This window comes from Ailuropoda melanoleuca, chromosome 4 (genome assembly GCF_002007445.2).
Source record: "Ailuropoda melanoleuca isolate Jingjing chromosome 4, ASM200744v2, whole genome shotgun sequence".
In the NCBI taxonomy this organism is placed as follows: domain Eukaryota; kingdom Metazoa; phylum Chordata; class Mammalia; order Carnivora; family Ursidae; genus Ailuropoda; species Ailuropoda melanoleuca.
The window spans coordinates 92,431,002-92,452,229 of NC_048221.1; the positions used below are offsets into that span (position 1 = coordinate 92,431,002).

General features: G+C 41.8%; 1 protein-coding gene across 22 annotated transcripts in view; it reads right to left on the reverse strand.

Annotated features, from left to right (window-relative positions):
• Positions 1–21,228, reverse strand: part of AAK1 (AP2 associated kinase 1) — a 164,661-nt gene that overhangs the window by 60,727 nt on the left and 82,706 nt on the right. For 21 of the 22 annotated variants that reach the window (XM_034659262.1, XM_034659254.1, XM_034659269.1 and 18 more), the window contains exons 4-6: positions 10,959–11,067; positions 9,323–9,465; positions 216–337 (exon numbers count right to left, since the gene is read on the reverse strand). In XM_034659262.1, the coding sequence (XP_034515153.1) occupies positions 216–337; positions 9,323–9,465; positions 10,959–11,067 (374 nt within the window). Of the gene's footprint in view, positions 1–215; positions 338–9,322; positions 9,466–10,958; positions 11,068–13,371; positions 13,603–21,228 lie in introns of those variants that run through there. The other variant, XM_034659261.1, reaches the window with a different exon arrangement.

Genomic DNA, 21,228 nt, shown 5'->3' on the forward strand with positions numbered 1-21,228 from the left:
GATTCCTTCATTTTGCTCTACTGATCAACACTTGTGGACCCCTTCCACATCCTCCACTTGAAATCAAACAATTCAACTGCCAACATGATGCTCTGAGACAAGGGCACCGTGACTAGCACCATGGTCTTCCCACCCTGACCTTCTCACCCATAAGCTGAAAGTACAGTTGCTGATCTGGCCATGGACAAGACTCCAAGAAAGGAGGATACGCTTACTTCTTAATCTCATCTTCTACTGCATTGACTCCCTCAGTTTGTGGATTCTGAAATTTGTTGGTGGCACTTCCAAAGTCACACAGGACGTAGTGGCCTCGGTCATGCAAGAGGATATTTTCAACCTGAAAAACATTCCCCAACCACCCATTCCAAGATATTATTTAGTAATGCATTTGAAAATTTGATTCATAGTCATATAAATATTTTATTGCTGATAATCCCATTAATATGCACTGGAAAGCTATTCCCCTCCAAGTATCTAGACAGGAGTCATCTCAAGTGAACAAAAACAAAGCACAGTAATACGGTGAAATGAGGGTAGAGGGGGCAAACAGAGGAATACCATAATGGGGAAGCAAGATTCCCATTTTCCTAGATTTCCAGTCACATTTCTCACTTCTACAGGAATAGTCCTAATACTTTCAAGCCTCTATATCTTTTCTCATGTTCTTCTTTCAGTCTAGAATGCTCTCTGTGACCCCCACCTCCTTACCCAAGTACCAATATCCCATTCATCTTTCAAACTCCAGTTCAAAATGGCACCTCTTCTTTGAAGCTGCCCTCAAGGACCCACTGAGACAAATGTCACTCCTTCCCCACGGTCCTTCAGGACTTTATTCTTCCTGATGTCAATTATTTCATTTGGGCCTTATACACACATATATCAATTTCTTTACCACAATATGTTAAGATTTCTGGGATAATAAATATTTGCTATATTTTAGGTACTTCTCAAAATGATTAAAGGCCTGTGGGCAAACGTGCAGTTTTCCTATTAAAGTATTATCTTTTTATAGATGAATTCTTTGGACAGTGAGCTAGCAGTTCCAGGTAGAAGGGAACTTGCAAATACCAGAACCTACAGAAATCTCTGATATCAAAGGACTACGCCAATGAAAGAATAACTCCAAGATAGTGGCCCTTCTGTACTCGAGATGCAATGAGTAACTGTTCGTATAGGTGAACTGAGCTGACTAGTGTGTTGGAAGACAGGCCTGGCTATGTGTGGGCAGTAAAATGGCAGCCAAAAAATCTTGTTAAGCCAGGAAGTCTGTAGTCTCCACTGTCCTCTGTCATCGGCCTTCCAAAGACTGATCACCTTAGGAAACAAAGGCAAGAGTAGACTACAAGCTCCTCGAAGACAAACACCATCTCTTAATCCTATTTGGAGTCTTCTCTACTAGGGCCTAACATAGTGCTTGCTACAGAACATGCTGGTTGACAGGAATAAATTAAAAAACAGAAACACACTTAACACTGTGTTTGTGTGTGTGTCCGTCTGTCAGAAGCGAGATAGGAGCCACCACATGCCTGGGCCTACTACTACTACTATTGGTTCTTAAAAAAAAAAAAAAAAAGTCTGGTCAATTGTGAAAGTCTCTTGTTTCTATACTTGTTTCTACACTTGCTTTAGTTCTTCTGAAAATTGCATTATATATTACAAAATTGTTTATTATATAGTCTGTATCAGCTAAATCTAATACCTAAAGCCTTTACTGCAAACCGATGCCTCCGTTTATTGTTTCTTACTCTTACTGCATCTCACTCATGGTGTTGTTATCAGGGGTTTTGTTATTGTTGCTGTTAACCCATGTTCCTTGGAATTCATCTGTGGGAAGCCTTTGAGGACTGAATTTAAAATCTATTTTTCTTCCAGAGAGGATACGCTTTTGCACCTGGGGCACTATTAACCTATAATCACTTTAATCTAGAATTTTGGCCTTGGGATTTTTAGCCACATAGGCAGGGTGAACTACAGCTGTCAACTCTTGTGGATATGCTCTTGTTCCCCAGGGACAAGGCTGAGGCAAGCAAATATTTCTACCATCTACAGCTTTTTATAAAGCTCATCAGTTTAACCTATTTACACAAAGTGACAGTCAAGCTATCCTGAACATATACTCACTTCAGGAATCTAAAATAATTCCGACAAAGCAATACTAATACTTCCAATCTAATTTAGAGGTTATAGACAGATCAGCTACCGTTTACTGAGCTTTTACTATTATGAGTATTACTGTACTCAGCACTTTACATGGATTATCCTCACAATAATATAATAATATCCCTGTTTTACAGATGCAGAGAGTGAGGCCCACAGTGATGAAGCTGGGAAGGAAACCTAGGCCATTTAACTCTAGAGAAAGACAGATAATTAATTACCTTTCTGCCAGGGCAGGAAGCAAGTTAAAAGTGGAGCACTGCTCAAGGTCCCCAGCCACAATATCCTCTAACCGTGGTGGGTGTGACGAGTACGCCCACTGTACTGGATACAAGCTTAAGGACAGGGCTGCCTTAGTCCTTTAGGTCCAGAAAGGCCCCATAATAGGAATCTAGTCGATGAGGAGCCAGGTGTCTAATTACTAGCCAGGCTGCATTGCTCAGTGTCTCTTAACCATTCCCTGCATCGCCCGCTTTGTCCTTTGATTCAATTGCTCCCCTCCTCAAATCTTAGCCATTCTTCGAGGCCTTGCTTGAGTCATAAACCCTCAATAAAATCTTCCGTGGCCACCCTATAAAATCTGTAGAACTTACTGTCCGTGAGGGGCTGGCAAAGTAAGACCTTCAGACCAAATCAAGCCATGCCCGTTCGTCACGTATCCTCTAGTCTCTGGCTGCTGCTTTGGAGTGCCAGTGGCAGAGCCGAGCAGTTGTGACAGAGACTATATGGCTGATAAGCCTAAAGTATTTACTATATGGTCCTTTGCAGAAAAGTTTGTCAGCCTCCGGTCTGTAATTATACTACACCTGTGTGTGTCCTACAATAATACCCAGTCCGGTATTTCACACACCACGTACCCCTCGATCCCTTATCAGTTAGCAGCAATCTTTTCCCCAGCATCACGTGAAACCACGCGTCTCCTATTGTACGTGCACAGACCCTTCCCAAATTAGTGTCTATACTTCCGATGCTAGAGCGTATAATCTAAAAAACTGAAAAGTTAATTCACTTCAAAACACAAACTAGGTAGTTCTAGGAACCAAAATCACTAGGTTGCAGGGAGGAGGAAAACCAATCAGACAAAGACAGAATCATAATGAGGCACAACGTAAGGGTTTTGTTTTGTTTTCATCCTCCTCCACCTTAAAAACCAGGTTTGTATTTCTGGTTAGTTTCAGAGTGGCAGAACTCAGCAGTTAATACTGCATCAACCTAGTCCCCACCTCGCTTGCCTCCTTCCCATAAAGATAACATTGTACAAAACTATATTTGCAGGGGGAAAAGAAACACAGTTAAAACTGAAGGGTGCGGACAAAAGTGGACATAAAGCCAGCACTATCAATGCAGGAGAAAGCCTTCTGAACATCACAGAAATACTAATACAGTAAGAACCATAAGCCCTGCTCTGGCCGCTCTGCAGGCTCGCTGGGAGGGTCACGGGGTTGCGAAGGTGAACTCGCTTGGCAGCAGCCACCTCTGCACCTTCTCAGTGTGACCCTGTGACTTGGGACACCTGTGGAAACCTCCAAGATCAAGCTGGCTGCTGCCCTTTGTCACCACCACCACCACCATCAACAATACACTTCACACGCCTGGCAGGCGACAACCACATTGGACTTGGAGGTCACAGGACCTCAGGGACTATTCAGATGTCTGACCCCAGACAAACCTTTAAATCTCTTTGGGTTTGTTTCTCACCTGCAAAGGAAAGCTAATAATATTTCTATCACTGCTGTTATGAAGCAAGTAACAGAAGATATGTAAAAGCAAACTACAAATCTCCCTATATAAACCTAAGAAGTTATGATCATTCATATAATAGAGAAACACGCACAAACTCCTACTATATGCCAAAGAGGTTCTGGGGATAAGGCTGTGAACAAATAAAGGTTCATCTGCTCACGGAGCTTAGAGTCCAGTGGAAGCGAGTAAGAAAGCTGGTATAATTGCCAGGTGGTGATAAATGTCATGGGAAAAAACCCAACAGGTTAAACACACGTGACATGAAGAGGAATGCTACTGCCAACAGCGCAGCTGGAACGGTCACTGTGATGAGGTGAGCAGAGACCTGAATGGAGGGAGACGGGTGGACCACCCGGGGGAGGAGGTGGCTCCCAGAGGACAGCCAGCAGGATGGCACTGAGAGGGCAGCAGGCTTGAGGCATCTGAGGCACCGAGACAGGCCACTGCGGCTGGGACAGCACTCTGCTGGGCACTGGCGAGACAAAGAACACTGAAGACAAGGGGTCTGGACATTCTCTGGACTAGTGCCCTCATGAATGGGGAAACCAGATAATGCTAGGCCTCGGGTTAGTGAAGGACTCGGGGAAGTGAAACTTGTAATAGAAGCATAGAGGCAGGAATGATGATAATAACAATAGCATTAGCAACTAACAGCACTCACTATGAGCCAGACGCTGCTCCCTGCACTTTTACCCACGCTATTTCATGAAATTCTTACAAAGCCCATTGCCCCCACTTAACAGATGAGAAAAGAAGTTACCTAACATGCCTGCGGTCACAGGGCTGGTAGGGCAGGATGTGGGCTCGGCCTGCCTGACTGCTGAGGCTACCCCTCCCCACTGCTTTGATGTGCGTTATGCAGTTAGAGAATGCGGGCAGCTCAGACAGGGCGAAGGCAGCAGAAGAGAGGACCAGAGCAGCTGACAGATGGCAGACCGGGGAAGGCCCCTTGGGAGCCACTCAGCAGCAGATGAAAAGAGGAGTTTGAAGAAGGCCAGCCAGTGACAGAGGAGAAGGGGGAACACGAGAGCAGGTGCAATCATCCAGGGGGAAGGTGACTAAGGCCAGGGCTAGAGTAGGGCCCAGAAGGATTAAGTGAGACTAGGAAGGTAGAGAACCAACTGGACCTTCATGCATCAGCTTCTGGAAGCTCCAGAGAATTTGCAGAGTGACTTTGTTTTTGGCAAGGTCCCTTAGGATGTTAGCCTAACACTGGTTACCACTGCTTACAATCCTGTAGTCTTCCAGCTCTTTGCAAGATTAATGCTGCTGACCTTACTTCCCAACCTATCGGCTTAAGAAGTTTATTAAAGTCGTCGCTCCCAAACTCTGCTCATAGCTTTAGCTAAAAGATCTGGAAAGCCACCTCCTATTGACCCTTCATCTTGACATTATTCCAAACAGAGATGGCTTTCAGACATTCCAGTCACAGAATTTATTACCACTAGAAATTCTGGAGGATTAGACAAACGTAGGTTTTCAAACTTAAGATTCTAAAAATGGGACAAGAATCTCCATCCTATTGTGCTTCATGAAATCAAAATCTCTTTTCTGACCAAAAAAAGAGACATCCATGACTTTTTCAATCTGAATGCACTTATTAAATCTTAACCCTTTCTTCCCCTTTCTTACATGCTTGGACAAATAGCACAGTATAATAGAGCAAAATGAACCAACCAAAAACCAAAATGGGAGTAAAAACCCATGGCCTTTGCTCTGCTTTGATCACAGAATTAGCTGGGCACTCACAGCCCTTCCGGCAGACGGTTCCTCACTGTTAACAGGACAGGGCTGGCTTACGTGACCTTCCCAGCTCTATGACCCCATGATCTGCAATGATCTCTTTCTTTCCTCAGAGAGATAAAAATTAAAACAAAACAAAACAGAGAAATGAGGAAAATGTTAAGGTATTTGAGGAAAAGACCTCCAATGAAGAACAGAACTTCCGTCATGGTTATTTTTAGAACATAAGCTGCTTAAGGACAGGGACCGCTTTCAACTTATTTCCTACACAGAATCTGAAAGACCCCACGCGTGGTGGGCAGGGCCAGACGGGCTTTCCTCAGTTCTGTATGTAAACAATGCACTCCCACGGGGTGCAGCACTGGCTCAACAAAGGGATCCACAGCTGGCCTGGCCTGCGCTCTTTCTCGTGTCCTACTGACTCTTACTCAAGGTGGTGCCACCTCACCAAATGTAAGTCCTGCTCCGAGAAGCACCCAGAGACCAGCAACCAGCACTTCCTCCGGCCAGCAGGGGAATAAAGCACTTCTTGGCTCTGGCTACTGCTGGCACTGGAGTGTCTGGATATGGAGCTCAGAGTGTATGAGACTACGGGATGGCAAACGAGGTACACAGGGACTTTTCGGTCGGGCCTTAGGAGGCTGGCAGCGTGGCAGGCAAATGGGACTGCCCACCAAGCACGTATTAGCAGAAATAACAAAATCTCACTTGCTAACGAGAGCAGCTAGATGGCATAGAGTGGAAGCTGTGGAGTTTGGGAAAGCTTCAATCAAAACAACCAGGAGTCAACGACTAAAACTGACTGCGGCGGTGCTCTTCTGGAACAATTACAATCGAGGCCTCCTCCCAGGGGCCCCCTATTACATTCAAGGATTTCCAAGGTAGAGGAGAAATGGCAACAGTCTCTTGAACCACTGCTGGCAAGCGGGCAGCATGCCCGATGGTCTCCACTACGGATGTAGACACAATACAGAGTCCAGTACTGTAATGCCAGCACCATGCGACTCTCAGAGCACCGAGGAGGTAAGTTAAGGGGTACAGGGCTGGGGGCAAGCTGGGGAACAGAACACAGCAGCCTGTCCTCACTCATGCTGTGGCCTCTCCTCCGTTTCCACTCTGGCCATGGTCCTCTGCTAAAATATCTCACAGACTGTTCCGTGCAGTGGAGAAAGCATCTGGGGCTCCTGCTGCCTGAGCCCAAACACTGTCCTACTCCCTGTCCGCAGGCTAGACCTTGAGCTCTGTACTTCAGGCTCCCATCACTGCCTAACAGCAGCACTGTGAGCACCACAGGGCACTGATATACTGGGAATAGGTAAATTAGGTAGGTATTATTTACAGGTACACGATGATTCATCAGAGGCCTCATTTAATCCAGTTAAAATAAAGAAATATTTTAAGAACATGGGAACAGCATTCTCTGCAAGGATGCTCAGTGGCCATCTCTGCCTCCTCCCCTTGCCCTTACCTCTATGCCCCCTTAGGCACTTGCTGTGCCAGGCGTGTGCCTGGAGATGAACACGCAAGCTCTAAAGCCTCCTTCTCCCCTTCTCTAGGAAGCCCTCGGGCTCTGCTCTCTGCCTAAAACGTCCTTCATCCTCTCTGTGACCACCCGTATCCCACGAGCCTGTGAAGTCCCACCACTCGGGAAGATTCCAACCCCCACTACCTGGTCCCCCCATCTGACCATACATTAAGCGGCTCGATTCTCTGCTGTTCATCACTTTGTTCTAGAACTTTCATGCTTCACCTGTCTCTGTTTCAAGTCTGAACATTTCATTTATATCCTCTCACCGATACTTAAACATCTTGGGGGTAGGACCCATATTATACCTGTACCACCTCCACAGAATTATGTACTTGTACTATGCTAGGCTCATAATAATTGCTGAAATGTATTCTCCCTTTTCTACGCAGAAAAAAGGGCTGACTGCAGAGGGACACTGGAGAAGGCTTTCCGAAGCTTCTGAAGGTATGTACTATCTTCCCGTCAGCTAAATACTTTAGTACAGAAACGCCAATATGTATGCACCACTTTACACTGACTGCGATGGCTGAAATAAAAAAGGACAAGAGGGCTGGTGAGGATATGGAAAAACTGGAACCCTCCTGTATTGCTGGTGGGATGTAAAATAGGACAGCCGCTCTGGAAAACAGTTTGGCAGTTCCCCCAAAAGTTAACTGTGGTTACCACATGACCCAACAATTCCACCCCTAGATGTACTTACAAGAGAACTGAAAACACACACCCACTTAAAACTAGTACACGGATGCTTACAGTAGTCTTTTCATACTATCTGAAGTAGAAACAATTCAAATGTCCATCAACTGATGACTAGAAGAACAAAATGTGGTCTCTCCACACTATGAGTATCCTGCCATAAAAAGGAATGAGGTACTGCTACATAGTGCAACACAGATGAACCCTGGCACTATGGTTAGGTGAAAGAATCAGACACAAGAGGCCACTTATTGTATGAGCCATTTATATGAAATGCGCAGGCCAGGCCACAGAAAGCAGATTAGCGGTTGCCTGGGGCTGGGGTGCAGTGGGAATGAGAGTGATTGCTGACGGATACGGGGTTTCTTTTGGGGAGATGAAATGTTTTGGAATTAGATAGCGGTGATGGTTGTACAGCCATGTAAATATAGTAAAAGCCACTGAATTGTATACTTGAAAGGGTGAATTTTATGGTTATAAATTACATCTCCATTTTTAAAAAAGCTAAAACGACAACAAAAACAAAACACCTCGACACAGAAATGCTACTATGCTGCTATGATCCTCAAACTTTAGAATATACAAAACCCACAGGGGGTGATTATTAAGCTATAAATTCCTGGGCTTCCTTGACACCGCCACAAAAGTTACAGCCCAACAGATTCAGTGTGGAATCTGGTAGCCTGCATTTAACAAGAACACCAGGGGATGCTGATCCAAAGTATTAGCTACGAAGCACGTTCCTCAAAACACAGGTATAATGAAAAGAAATTGTAATTTAGAATCAGAAGAGCAGGATTCACATCCGGGTCCTGCTCCTTCCTGGTTATATGACCTTAGTCAAGTAACGTAATGTTTCTACTCCTGAGTTTCCCTAACTATAAATGTAAAGAAGACATCTTCCTCCAAGAGACAGTGTGTGTAAAGTGTCTGGTAGGGTACGTGGCACACAGTTGGTGTGCCATACATGATGGTGAATCCTAACCAGGTGCCAAGTCCAGGCAACAAACATTGTCAAGTGATTATATAATATGAAAGGCCCAGTATAAGGAGATAGTAATTAGTAGAACAAATTTTTAAATAATCACTTACTGTATTTTGCAAAATATGAAACAGATGTTAAAAACCAAGCATTGCTGTTTGCAAACTATTTAAATTAGTCTATCATTTTCCATGCCCCTGACAAAGTAAATTTGGGACTACATCAGGAAAAACAAAGACAACATGTATTCAGGCATTTGCTGATTATAAAGAATTTCTAAAGGCTGCTTAAGTAATATAAGTGATACCTGTACTGTACTTTCTTTTTTTCTTTGCATCTTCTCTCACCAAGCAGAATATAAGAAATGTAAGGTTACCGTGCCTGTTCTCTCACATCACTGAAGTGTCTCCCCCATTCTCGGGGCAGATGGAAAACCCTCTGTAAGAATGCACTTAATGCTACAGTGTGGCCCTTACCTTCAGGTCACGGTGGATAATGGGAGTTTTGCACTGATGCAGGCGGGCAACGGCTTCGCAGGTGTCACAAAATATCTGGAGCACTTCATTCTCTGTAAAACCTGTTTGCAGGCGCTGATTCATCAGGTTGACCACCTGGCCTCCTGCAAGGGGGCACAGAGCAAGAGAGAGCTTAGCAACGTTCAGACTCACCACTCACCCCAGACAATGAACGGTTGTCCCTAGAGGAGCAACCTGGACACGGATCACTGGCTGAGCCACGACTGTAACCCAAGTGTCTCGATTCCCAGGCCCAGATTTGTCTTCTTACAATCCAGAGCCTCTCCTAATGCCTCAAAACCAGTTTATTTTATAAAGTACTCCAGACATGAGCTGCCTTCATGACATCTTCAAGATCAGTAGAATGGACAGTATGGTCCTGCTATAGCTGCTTGGTTACACTGTCTCCGTTTGCATGAGATGAGGCCACAGGTTCAACCTGCCGTATCTTTTAGTAAGAATCAGACTGCACATCAGACCCCAGGAACAGGAAGAAGACAGCTTTATAGTCTGTACTTTAAGAATGGCTCAGTCTCTCTGGCTTCACTCACTACCCACTGCCGAGAATGTAGAAAGGCTACACCAGTATTTCATCTCCAGGACCAAAAGACTAATGACTTCACTTACAAAATTATCCAGATCCCTGGATGCTCCCACTGCCTTGTCTTGAAACATCTCACCGTCCAAAGAAGAATGGACAGGAAGAAACAAACTGTCAAGTCGAATTTGGTAGTATCTTTTATAAAATCAGCTTAAGAGTTATTACAGAGTAGGCTGAAATTATTGGTTAACATCACATTTTGGGGATTAACAACATATTTAATTTATGGAGAGTATCTTTAAAGGCAAGGAAAATGTCAGTGGAAGTAGGGATGATTATAAAACAGGGCACCAAACAGTGAGGCAGTGACCCAAGCTTGTAAGTGACAGTTGCTTAGGCCAAAAAAGTCAAACCTCCGAACCGGTTGTATGAAGTCGATTCTGAATCAAGTCGCGCTACAGTCTGTATTTCCCAAGATAAATGCTGCCTGAATCCCCAAGCTCTCAACTACTTAACTCCACTGTTCACAGCAGCATCATTTGAATATAGCCTTTACTGGCAATTACAGCTTGCAAGCAAGGAGAGGAAAGGTCATTTCCATTAGACGAAAAGGATTATTTTCCCCCATAACACAAGGATGGAGGTGTGGGTGGAGAAGAGAACACATGAGGGAGGGAGTGGGGAGGCTGAATCGTTTCTTCCGTCCATCTGGAGTTGGGTCTTTGTTATGTGCTTTCATTGCTTGTTTTAAAGCATCACAAATAGCACATTCATTCTCACCCTCATACATTCTCATTCATATACAAGCACCAAACCTTCCTAAAGCTAACAAAAGGGGAGTTTTGTATTATCCACCACTTCAAATTGTTTGCCGTTGTAAGAATAACCCAGAGGTGACAGCAGGCTCTGGATCTTTCAGTCTCACAGTCCGCACATCTTTAAAACCAGAACATACATTAGGGCACAGTGCACATGAACTGAAATGGCCCCCGTGCCCTTGACATTCAAAGTCATTCAAAGAGCAATGGGAGCTCAAGGTATGGGTCACATCCTTACCCCTACAGAAGTCCATGAGAATGAGCACTTCCCATACATCACCGCTGCTCACACTGTTGATACTGGAGTCAATGTAACCAACGATGTTCTTGTGCCCCGACAGGTCTCTCTATTAAAGAAGAGTTGAGAAATATAGTATTAGTTACAGGCACCCATAGAGACAGAATGAGCCCGTGGGTTCCATTAGCACAAATAATTTAAATGCAGATGATCTTAACCGCTACGAGAGGTAAGACTGAAGAGGAGGGTCAAGAGCAGGTTTCCAGTGGTCGCTGAGACGCATGGCCAGATCTTCAGTAAACAGTTCTACACTCCTACTATAATACAGCACTCTCCTGAATGAGATTCTAGAACCAGATGCACACAGGGTGCCTACTTGCTCGCTCCATCAGTGCTCCACGTCAGCCAGAAGCAAAGACGCCCATCTCCACAAGTACTGCAGAGAGCATGAGCCAGACAGTATGAATTATTTAAACGTGTGAATTTTTAATTCAGATAAATGAAACGGGTGGGTTTTTTTTTTCCTGGTTGTAGGTACACAAGTGAATTCAACATGACCTTTAAATGGTTTGTACTGTTTTTCTCCCTTGAAGAAATATGTGAAAAGAATAACTGTTTTACAAAGTTTTGAACAGACTACAATGGCACCCAGACCTAAACATTTCGCTCGTAATTAAGCCTTTCAAGCCAACCGAATGGAACGTAAGACAGGTCATGTTTCTAGCTCTCTGGTTGGAACTGCATATGCTCTCTTGGGACTGCTTATGGAATTCACTAAGTCAAGAAATGTTTATGGAGCACTTCCTATGTGTCAGGACCCATTTACGCACTAGAAGTTGCCTCACACCTTGGCATAGTTACTTCAACACCCATAGATGCAAATCTTTGTAATGATGATGTTTAAAATCCAATGTCATCAAGAAGTAAGCTGGGGAAAGAAAAAGTGAGCAAGCTAGGTAAAAGGATTTTTGCACAAATACAAGATTAAAAAAAAAAAACTAGTTTTAATAAATTGTTTTACTTTGTTTAAAAAAAGGGGGAGGGGAGGGAAGGGGAAACATAAGTGGTTCTGAGTCACCAGACAAACATGACAATTCAGGCCATAAAAACAGCAACTACCAACTAGAGATTTGGCTGCTTAGAGTGACATATAAAGTCTCTTTTAATCTGAAATTATATACCAAAACAAGAAGAAATCTCATAGTAGCAAATGAATTTGCCTGAACCATGAGCATCAAAGTTAAAATTCATTAGAACTTTCCTCTGAGGGAGTAAGAATGACTGTTGCCTCAGAAAGGTAGACAAAAATAGAAATGTGACCGCTGGAACTGACAGTGGGAAGTCACTGGAGCCCTATGCAAAAACAGTTTCAGAGAAGGGATAGGATGGGGGTGGGGGGGGGAGAAATGGACTTGCAAAGAGTTGAGCACATAGAGCTGGCAACTACAGATGAGTCTTCTCACATTCTGTGCTCCAGAGAGGAACAGCATTGCCAGAAGGAATTCTCAGGATGAGAGAGAATCGAGTATGGGAGAGCGGAAGGAGCCAGGAGCAGAAACCTTCAGCATACAGGAGAGGACAACGGATAACTAATGGAACCAAGCGAGGCAGGAAGAAGGGGTGGGGACTGAGGGCACCGATAAAGGAACGGGTCTTAGAAAGAGGAGCAGGAAGGAAACAAGGATGGATAGGCTTATTGGTTTACAGCTGGAGAAAAGGGAACTTCAGTGAGTTCAGTTCTATTGTTCTGTTTTTGGTAGAGAACAAGACCACGTTTGCAGTATAACGGAATGAGAAAGAAGCTTGATGAGAGAAATAAAAGGCTTAGAGCAACTACTTCGGATAACAGACAAAGGCGATGATGAGGCAGAAAATGCAGTCTCTCAAGTTCCGCACAACAGAATGTGATTTCAGGGTTCATGTCGTAGAGGCCCGTTCTTCCCTCTGCTTTTTACTCTCATCACCAACTCTTCAAAAACTTGATTTCATTTACACAGTCGAGGAAGGAGGAAGAACGGGGAGAAGTTCTTGAAGCCAAAATAGAGCAGAAGATCATGTTCTCCAAATGTTCGCAGGAGGAATCAAAGACTCATGTTTCCACATTAGTAATTTGTCTACATTTAACTGTTTGAAAAAGAATCAGCAATGCTACCTCTGATTTGTTTCACCCCGAGAGGAATAATAAAGAATCAGGAAGGAAAAAAAGCATTTGGTAGAGCCAAGTGGAGGTCAAGAGCTATTAGAGGACCCAAACTGGATAATTAACATCTGCAGATGGCATGCTAGAACAGGTGCCAGGCTGTTTGCTGATCGGTTCAAGCCCAAATTCCTGTTCATTTTGTCTTCTGCACAGTTCCTGAGAGACGTCCAAGCAGAAAAGATCTCCTCTTTGGAGGGAGACCATGGTACTTACTTTTAACGGCGTGATGATGCAGCACATCTCAGATTTTAGAGTAACACCTCACTAGTCTGCAGCTGATGCGGAAGATCGATTTGGATGGCTGCGAAACGCAGAAAAGGTCAAGAGAAAAACTTGCTGCAAAGTGAGACTGACTCACACTGAGGGTGCGCTGCCCAGATCGCAGCAGCAATAGGCCAGAGGAGGCCCAAGCATTCCCTGGCCTTCGTTAAAAGCCCTGTCCCAGGCTTGGAGAACAGAAATGGACACAGAGGTATGGGATAGAGCCCACACGGAATTAGAGCTCAATCACACAGGAAAAGGCAGGATATAAGGAGGATGCCTTGATGCCCTTGGCTACAACTATTATTTGGGGTACACTGAAATAAAAATCTTTGTGGTAAGTGTAAGTCAAAACCTGATTTTCGGGGGAGTGGGAAATGTTCAGTTAAATTATAGATCAGATCAGTTTATATTACATGATTTAAACAGTGATAAGTCTAAGGAGTGTATATTGTCATTTTAAACTTAATTTTTAGATTAACATTACAGAGGACTAATAAAGTACTGACATAAACATGCTATTAGAAAACCTGCTTTATTAAGCAGATATTTTAAATGATTTGTATTTGCCTTATTAATATATTTATCTGTTTGAAGTGCTAAAAAACTTTCTTCATAAATACATGCAAAAGCTGCCATTTGAAAATCATGCTTTCAACCCAGATCTTATAGGTTATCACAAATCTCAAGTTTATCTGGGGTCCTAATTAATGACACTTGTAGCATAAAACAGTATTCTATCCCCATCTTCAAAATTCCCACAGCAAGAGGATTCCTAGTTAAGAATGTTAAGGCCTTAGGTGAGGACTTAATCCCTAAGTACATCTATAAAAACTTTTACATATAAGTTCAGGAAAACAAAGAAGATAGCATTCTAAAGAGCGTATCAATAACGCTGCTCACCTCCAAACAGGAAAAAGGAGTATGGCATATAACTAATTTCCCTATATATTTGCTCAGGTCACCCTTCCTTGGAATGTCAGCATGATACCTGCAAATTTCCAAAGAGGTAATTTACCTGCTTTGACCCCATTCAAATATTCAACATTTTCGGCTTTTATAACTCAGCATTATTGCTGCTTGCTTCTGGGATCACACCATGGTTCCACAGACCCTTTTAAAAAGCAAATTTCAGCTTCTTTTTCAACTTAAAGGTGAAGGAATCCAGTTCTAAGGCTTGAAGTTTGTTTATTTCTCCTACTGGTTGCTTTGTGAAAATCTTCTGCCTTACTCTTCTTTGCTCCTTTTCCCCTCAATAACTCTAAATTTCCTTTATAACTCTCTTCAAGGAATTATTCACAGGCAAAGTAAAACATCAAGTCCAGTATGGTACTGAAAAGAAACACTTGGAGATTTAGGTTGGCTCTGGTGTTCTATGAAGGCCAAAGTATCCGGGCTTCTGCTATGTAACAAGTCCCAAATACCACTCTCCTCCACACTCACATTGACTCTCCCTTTCCTGAGTCTTACTCATTAATTAATCCCATACTTACTGAACAGATCTTTAAAGTCATCTAAAATCTGATTTAGAACAGTGCTGCTCAAACTTTTATATGCATATGAATTTCTTGGGGATCTTGTTTAAAAGCAGATTCTAATCCAGTAGCTCTAGGAAAGGGCCCAGGATGCTATTCCTCAGTGGCATTTAAAGCAGCAAACACCTAGAGTAGTGCTAGGTGTGGCCCACAAAAGTGTGCTGGTTAGTAAACTGTTACCAGCCCATAAGGAGATAAGAAATTTGCTCCAGGCCATAAATCAATTAAGTAACTAAGCTGACTTGTTTCTTTTCCTAGTGATATTTTACCCACGAGGAACACAGTTCCTGGATTTACATTCAGGCACAACATCCTCTGAATAGCATCCATACGTTTATAGCCAATTGATTTTTGACAAGGGTGCCAAAACAATTCAATGAGGGAAAGATTAGTCTTTTCAAAAAATGATTTTGAGACAACTAGATTATCTACATGCAAAAGAAAAAATTCAGATCCCTATCTCATACCGTATACAAAAATAATTCAAAATGGACTGAAGATCTAAAAATTCCCCAAAGAAAATATGCACACAAATCTTCATGGCGTTGGATTAGGTAATAGTTCTTATATATGACACCTGAAGCACAAGCAATCAAAGAAAAAAACCAGATAAACTGCACTTCAACAAAATTAAAAAATTTTGCGCTTCAAAGAACACTATTAAGAAAATGAAAGACAGGGGCGCCTGGGTGGCACAGCGGTTAAGCGTCTGCCTTCAGCTCAGGGTGTGATCCCGGTGTTATGGGATCGAGCCCCACATTAGGCTCTTCCACTATGAGCCTGCTTCTTCCTCTCCCACTCCCCCTGCTTGTGTTCCCTCTCTTGCTGGCTGTCTCTATCTCTGTCGAATAAATAAATAAAATCTTTAAAAAAAAAAAAAGAAAATGAAAGACAATGCAAAAAATGGAAAAAAAAATATTTGCAAACCATATACCTGATAAGGATCCAGGCTATATAAAGAACCCTTAAAACTCAACAATAAAAAGACAACACGATGTAAAAATTGGCAAAGGATCTGAATGGACATTTCTCCAAAGAGCATACAGAAACGGCTGATAAGCACATGAAAAGATGCTTAATACCATTAATCACTTGGAAAATGCAAATCAAAACCACAATGAGGTATCACTCCAAACCACAAGGATGGCTATAATCAAAAAATAGAAACAATAAAAAATGTTGCCAAGTATGTGGAGACTGGAACCTTTATACGTTGCTGGAAGAATACAAAATAGTGCAGCTCCTATGGAAAACAGTTTGGCATTTTTTCAAAAAGCAGAGTTGTACTTGACCCAGCAATTTCATCTTTGTGTATATACCCAAGGGAAAGGAAACATCACGTTCACAGAAAAACTTGTACACAAATGTCCTCAGCAGCACTATTCATAATGCCAAAAAGTGGAAACAACCCAAATGTCCAGCAGGATAAACAAAATGTGATATACACACATGGAATATTATGCAGCCATGAAAAGGGGAAAAAGTACTCAAACATACTATCACATGGATAAATGAGGCACTCATCCATGCTACAGCATGGTTAAACCATCAACATTATGTTAAGTGAAAGAAGTCATAAGAGGCCATATATTATATTATTTCATTTATAAGAAATGTCCCGAATATACACCACAAAGTTGACTAACGGTGGCCAAAGACTGTGGCAAGGGGGGCATGAGGAATGACTGCCAACAGGGATAGGTCTCCTTCAGAGATGATGGAAAAAAATGTTCTGGAATTAGATACACGGTGATGGATAAATGACCCTGTGAATATACTAAAAATCACTGAATTATATTTAAAAGGGTGAATTTTATCTTGATTTACAAAGAAAAGTAGTATGAGGAGCTAGGGAAAAAATAAACACACCAGCCAGAGAAAGGCAAAGAAAACAAGGTCCCTTAAGAAGCACTGATCTAGAGCAGTCAGGCAGCTCGAATCGTAATCCCTTCTAGAGCCTTTGGACAAGCAGTTTTCTTACAATAATGCCACTTCTTTGGACCCTCAGCCCAAATGCAGACAGCCTGTACTGTACTCTTCCTTACATCCAACTGGAAACTTCCATCTCTTGTTCCTAGACTGTCCTCTTCAGAGCAAAAAGAGTAAGATGTCTTCTCCACTTTCTAAACAATTGAAAGATCATCAATTAGACTCTAAATTTTTCCTTCTCTAGGTTAAATATACCTACTTCCATAGACATGGAAGTTTTTTGGTTGCATCACCACTTAAATGCTTCACTTTGTCTATATCCCTTCGACAAGAATGGCCCCAGGAAATGAATGGAATACTCCAGGTGTGGTCTGACTCATGCAGAGTAGACCGGTATCATCACCTACTATTAATTTTATTAATGTAGCTAAAAATGGCATTTTTTTCTTTTGGCATCTGAATTACACTACACATTCATATTGAGTTAATTGACCACTAAAATACTCAAGCCTTTTTCCATTTTACACTGCTTTAAATCTCTGCCTTCCAGAACTATGCTTGTGAAGTTGTTAAAATAAAAATTCAAGAGTATGACCTGCCTTGTTATTTCATCTCATTAGAATAAGTCCATTGCTCCAATTCATACGGATCATTTTGGATCCTGATTCTATTACACAATGTAGTGGTTATATCTTCCAACTTTATATTAGGTACATAATTGATAACTGTGTCTTCTCTTTAACCAAGTTATTTGCTAAATGTAAAATAACATAAAACTAATGGTAAGCTGCAGGGCATTCTTCCATAGAAGGTTTCCTCCAAATTAATATCAAACCACAGGTCAGACACCATTATACACAGTAGCTATTATTCCTGGCATCCAGCCTACACTCTCCAACTTGCTCACAGATCTCTCATGAGTGTCCTTACCCAAATGACACAATCCATAGACCCTGGACCTAGTGCACTCTCCTAAGCTTCCTATCCAGAAACCTTTCCAAAGAGGCCATGATGTTGATATGACATGGCCTGCTCTTACCCAACCTGAAAGTTTTTTGGATCCCTGCTTACTTATCCAAGGGACTACAAAACAGCTTAAAATTTTATTTTACTTTTAAAATAAGTAATATATTAACATTCAAAAAGAAAAAAAAACGAAATTACTTTCTACTCCAGTACTCATCCCCTATAGGGAACCCTCCCTGTTTCTTTCCCTTTCTCCCATTCACCCTCCCTCCCTCTCTCCTTCTCTCTCATCCTTTCAGTGTTTTGTTTAGGCAAATCCAAACAGTATGTATTATGGATGTGTACACACACACACATCTTTTCTTACACAGAAAATAGCATCAAAGCATCTTTTTAAATAATCTGTTCCAGATTCTTGTCCCCCACGAAGCCTGATGTCCCTACTGTGCGCAATCTACCTTCCTCTCTTGTAGGAATATGGAAACATTTTCCCACCTCAAATCTTCTGAGATCTCTTCTGCTGAAAGCAAGTCTTCAAACGTCACTGGCGGCAGCTCAGTGTCCTCACTATCAAGCTCACTGCGGATGTAATCCATCTGGGCCAGGAAACGTGAACACAGACCCGGAGCGTCTGGCACAAGCTTGAGCTTGAGTTCTTATTCCTTTAAGTCTGAAGATAATTCATCTTTTCCTGCCTTTAGGTAAAGGAATCTGAAGTCCAAAGCCCAACTTCCAATTGTCCGTCGAAACCAAAATCCCTTTGGTTCCATCAGGGTACACATCCCAGATGTAATCAAAGGACTCCAACCTTACTCTGGTAAACGGTACACAGCATCTATCAAAATTAAACGTCTCTAGTGAGACTAGTAACCATTTCTGAGTTTGGGTAGGTTCAACAGGCACATCCTCACTCTGCTGTCAGTGCAGAGAGGACGCTGCTTCTTTGACCACTAACACGCATGTGAGAAAGCATGTTACCTCCTCCAATTCCTTTCACAGCTCTGACACTGTCTGAGAGAGGTAGGGTGTGGGTATGGCCTCTATCTGGCAGAAGTCTAAGCCTAGGAGGGATAAAAACATCACGTAAGGCTTCTGATTAAAATCGTAGGAAAAAAATTTTTAAGTAAGTTGAATTGCTTTCATCTCTACTTCCTTCTAAAGTCTTAGTAAATGATGTGAAGAGTTTGTGTTTTTTAAAAAGCACAAACTGAAGACTTCCATTTCCAGGAAAATGGAGTAGATGTGCTTTTGCCTATTCTTCCTTCTAAGTACAACTAAATACTTTGGACACTAGTATAGATTTTAAAAAGCACAATAAGAAGGGCCTGAAATGTGGACAGAAAGCGGACTGACTAGAAACTTTGGAACCCAAGGAATGAAATGGTGGTGGGCTGCCTGAGATTTCTTTTTGTCCCATGTATCCTAGACTGGAAACTGAAGCAACTGGTAAGTTAAAAACACCAATGGGTGGAGACAAAAAAGCCCCAATAAAAGCTTGCTCTCTTTAGCCAAACCCAGGAAAAGGACAGCCTGGCAAGACAGAAACTCATAGACACTAACTACTCTATTCCAGCCAAAAATCACAGAAAAAACTGCAGCCCCTCCCCGCAGACATGCCAGCAAAAGCCAAGTGGGGAGCCCAGACTTCCATCTTCACACACACACTATATATGTATATAGCATATTAATATATAAAAATATACATATATAACATGAACATATAATACATAACATACTGTGTAATATATACACATATAATATGTATATAACAGACATAATATACAACTAATATATATAACATTAATTAGAATATTGAAAAGTTATACAAAGAAATGGCCAACAAGTATAGGAAAAGATGCTCAACATCACTAAACATCAGGAAAATGCAGCTCAAAATCACAAGGAGATAACACTTCATGCTTGTTAGGATACCATTATTAAACAAACACACACACAGACAATAACGAGTGCTGGCGAGGATGTGGAGGTATTAGAACCCTTGTGCACTGCTGGTAGGAATGTAAATTGATACAGCCACTGCGGAAAACAAAAAATTAAACATAGAATTACCATATTACCCAGGAATCCCACTTCTCGGGGTATATTTGAAAGAATTAAAAACAGGATCTTGAAGAGATACTCGCACATCTGTGTTCACTGCAACATTATTCACAATAACCAAGGGGTAGGTAGAAGCAACCTAAACATACACTAATGGATAAATGGCTGAAGAAAATGTGGCATATATTTATAATGGAATATGACTCAACCTTAAAAGAGAAATCTTTTTGTCATTTCCATAATATGGATGAACCATGAGAATATTATGGTAAGTGAAAAAAGCCAGTCATAGTCAAATATTGTATGATTCCACTTACATGAGGTCTATAAAACAGCTAAATAAGTTCTAGAGATCTGCTGTACAACACTGTGCCAACAGTTAATAATACCGTACACTTAAAAATGGTTAAGATGGTAAATTTTAAGTTATGTGGTTTTGACCACAATTTTTATTTTTTTATTTTTTTTAAAGATTTTATTTATTTATTCAACAGAGATAGAGACAGCCAGCGAGAGAGGGAACACAAGCAGGGGGAGTGGAAAGAGGAAGAAGCAGGCTCATAGCGGAGGAGCCATGTGGGGCTCGATCCCATAATGCCGGGATCACGCCCTGAGCCAAAGGCAGATGCTTAACCGCTGTGCCACCCAGGTGCCCCTTGACCACAATTTTTAAAAGTTAGAGGAAAATTAAAATAAAATAAAAAGTTAGATACTGGTTTAAAAACAAAAAGAAATCCTCAGAATTGAAATAATGATTGCTTAGTTGATAATCTATGCAATATATCCAAATGAGTTGAAAATTTATACGGACACAAAACCTGTACACAGATGTTTATAACAGCTTTTATTCATAATTGCTAAAACTTGGAAGCAACCAAGATGTTCTCAATAGACGAATGGATAAACTGTGAAACATCCATACAATGGAATATTATTCAGCTCTACAAAGAAATGAGCTATGAACCCATGAAAAGACATGGAAGAAACTTAAATGCCTATTGAGTGAAAGAAGCCAATCTGAAAAGGCTACACACTGAATGACTGCAGCTATATGATGTTCTAAAAAAGGCCAAACTATGGAGACAGTAAAATAAAAATCAGTGGTTATCAGGGGTTAGGGGATTTGGTGGGATCAACAGGCAGAGCACAGGCAATGTCTGGGGCAGTGAAACTATTCCATATGATACTATAATGGTAGATAGCATGTTATACATTTGTCACAACTATAACACAATACCAAACTCAATGTATAATACCAAGAGTAACCTTAACATAAACTATGAACTCTAGATTATAATGACATGTCAATGTGTCAACT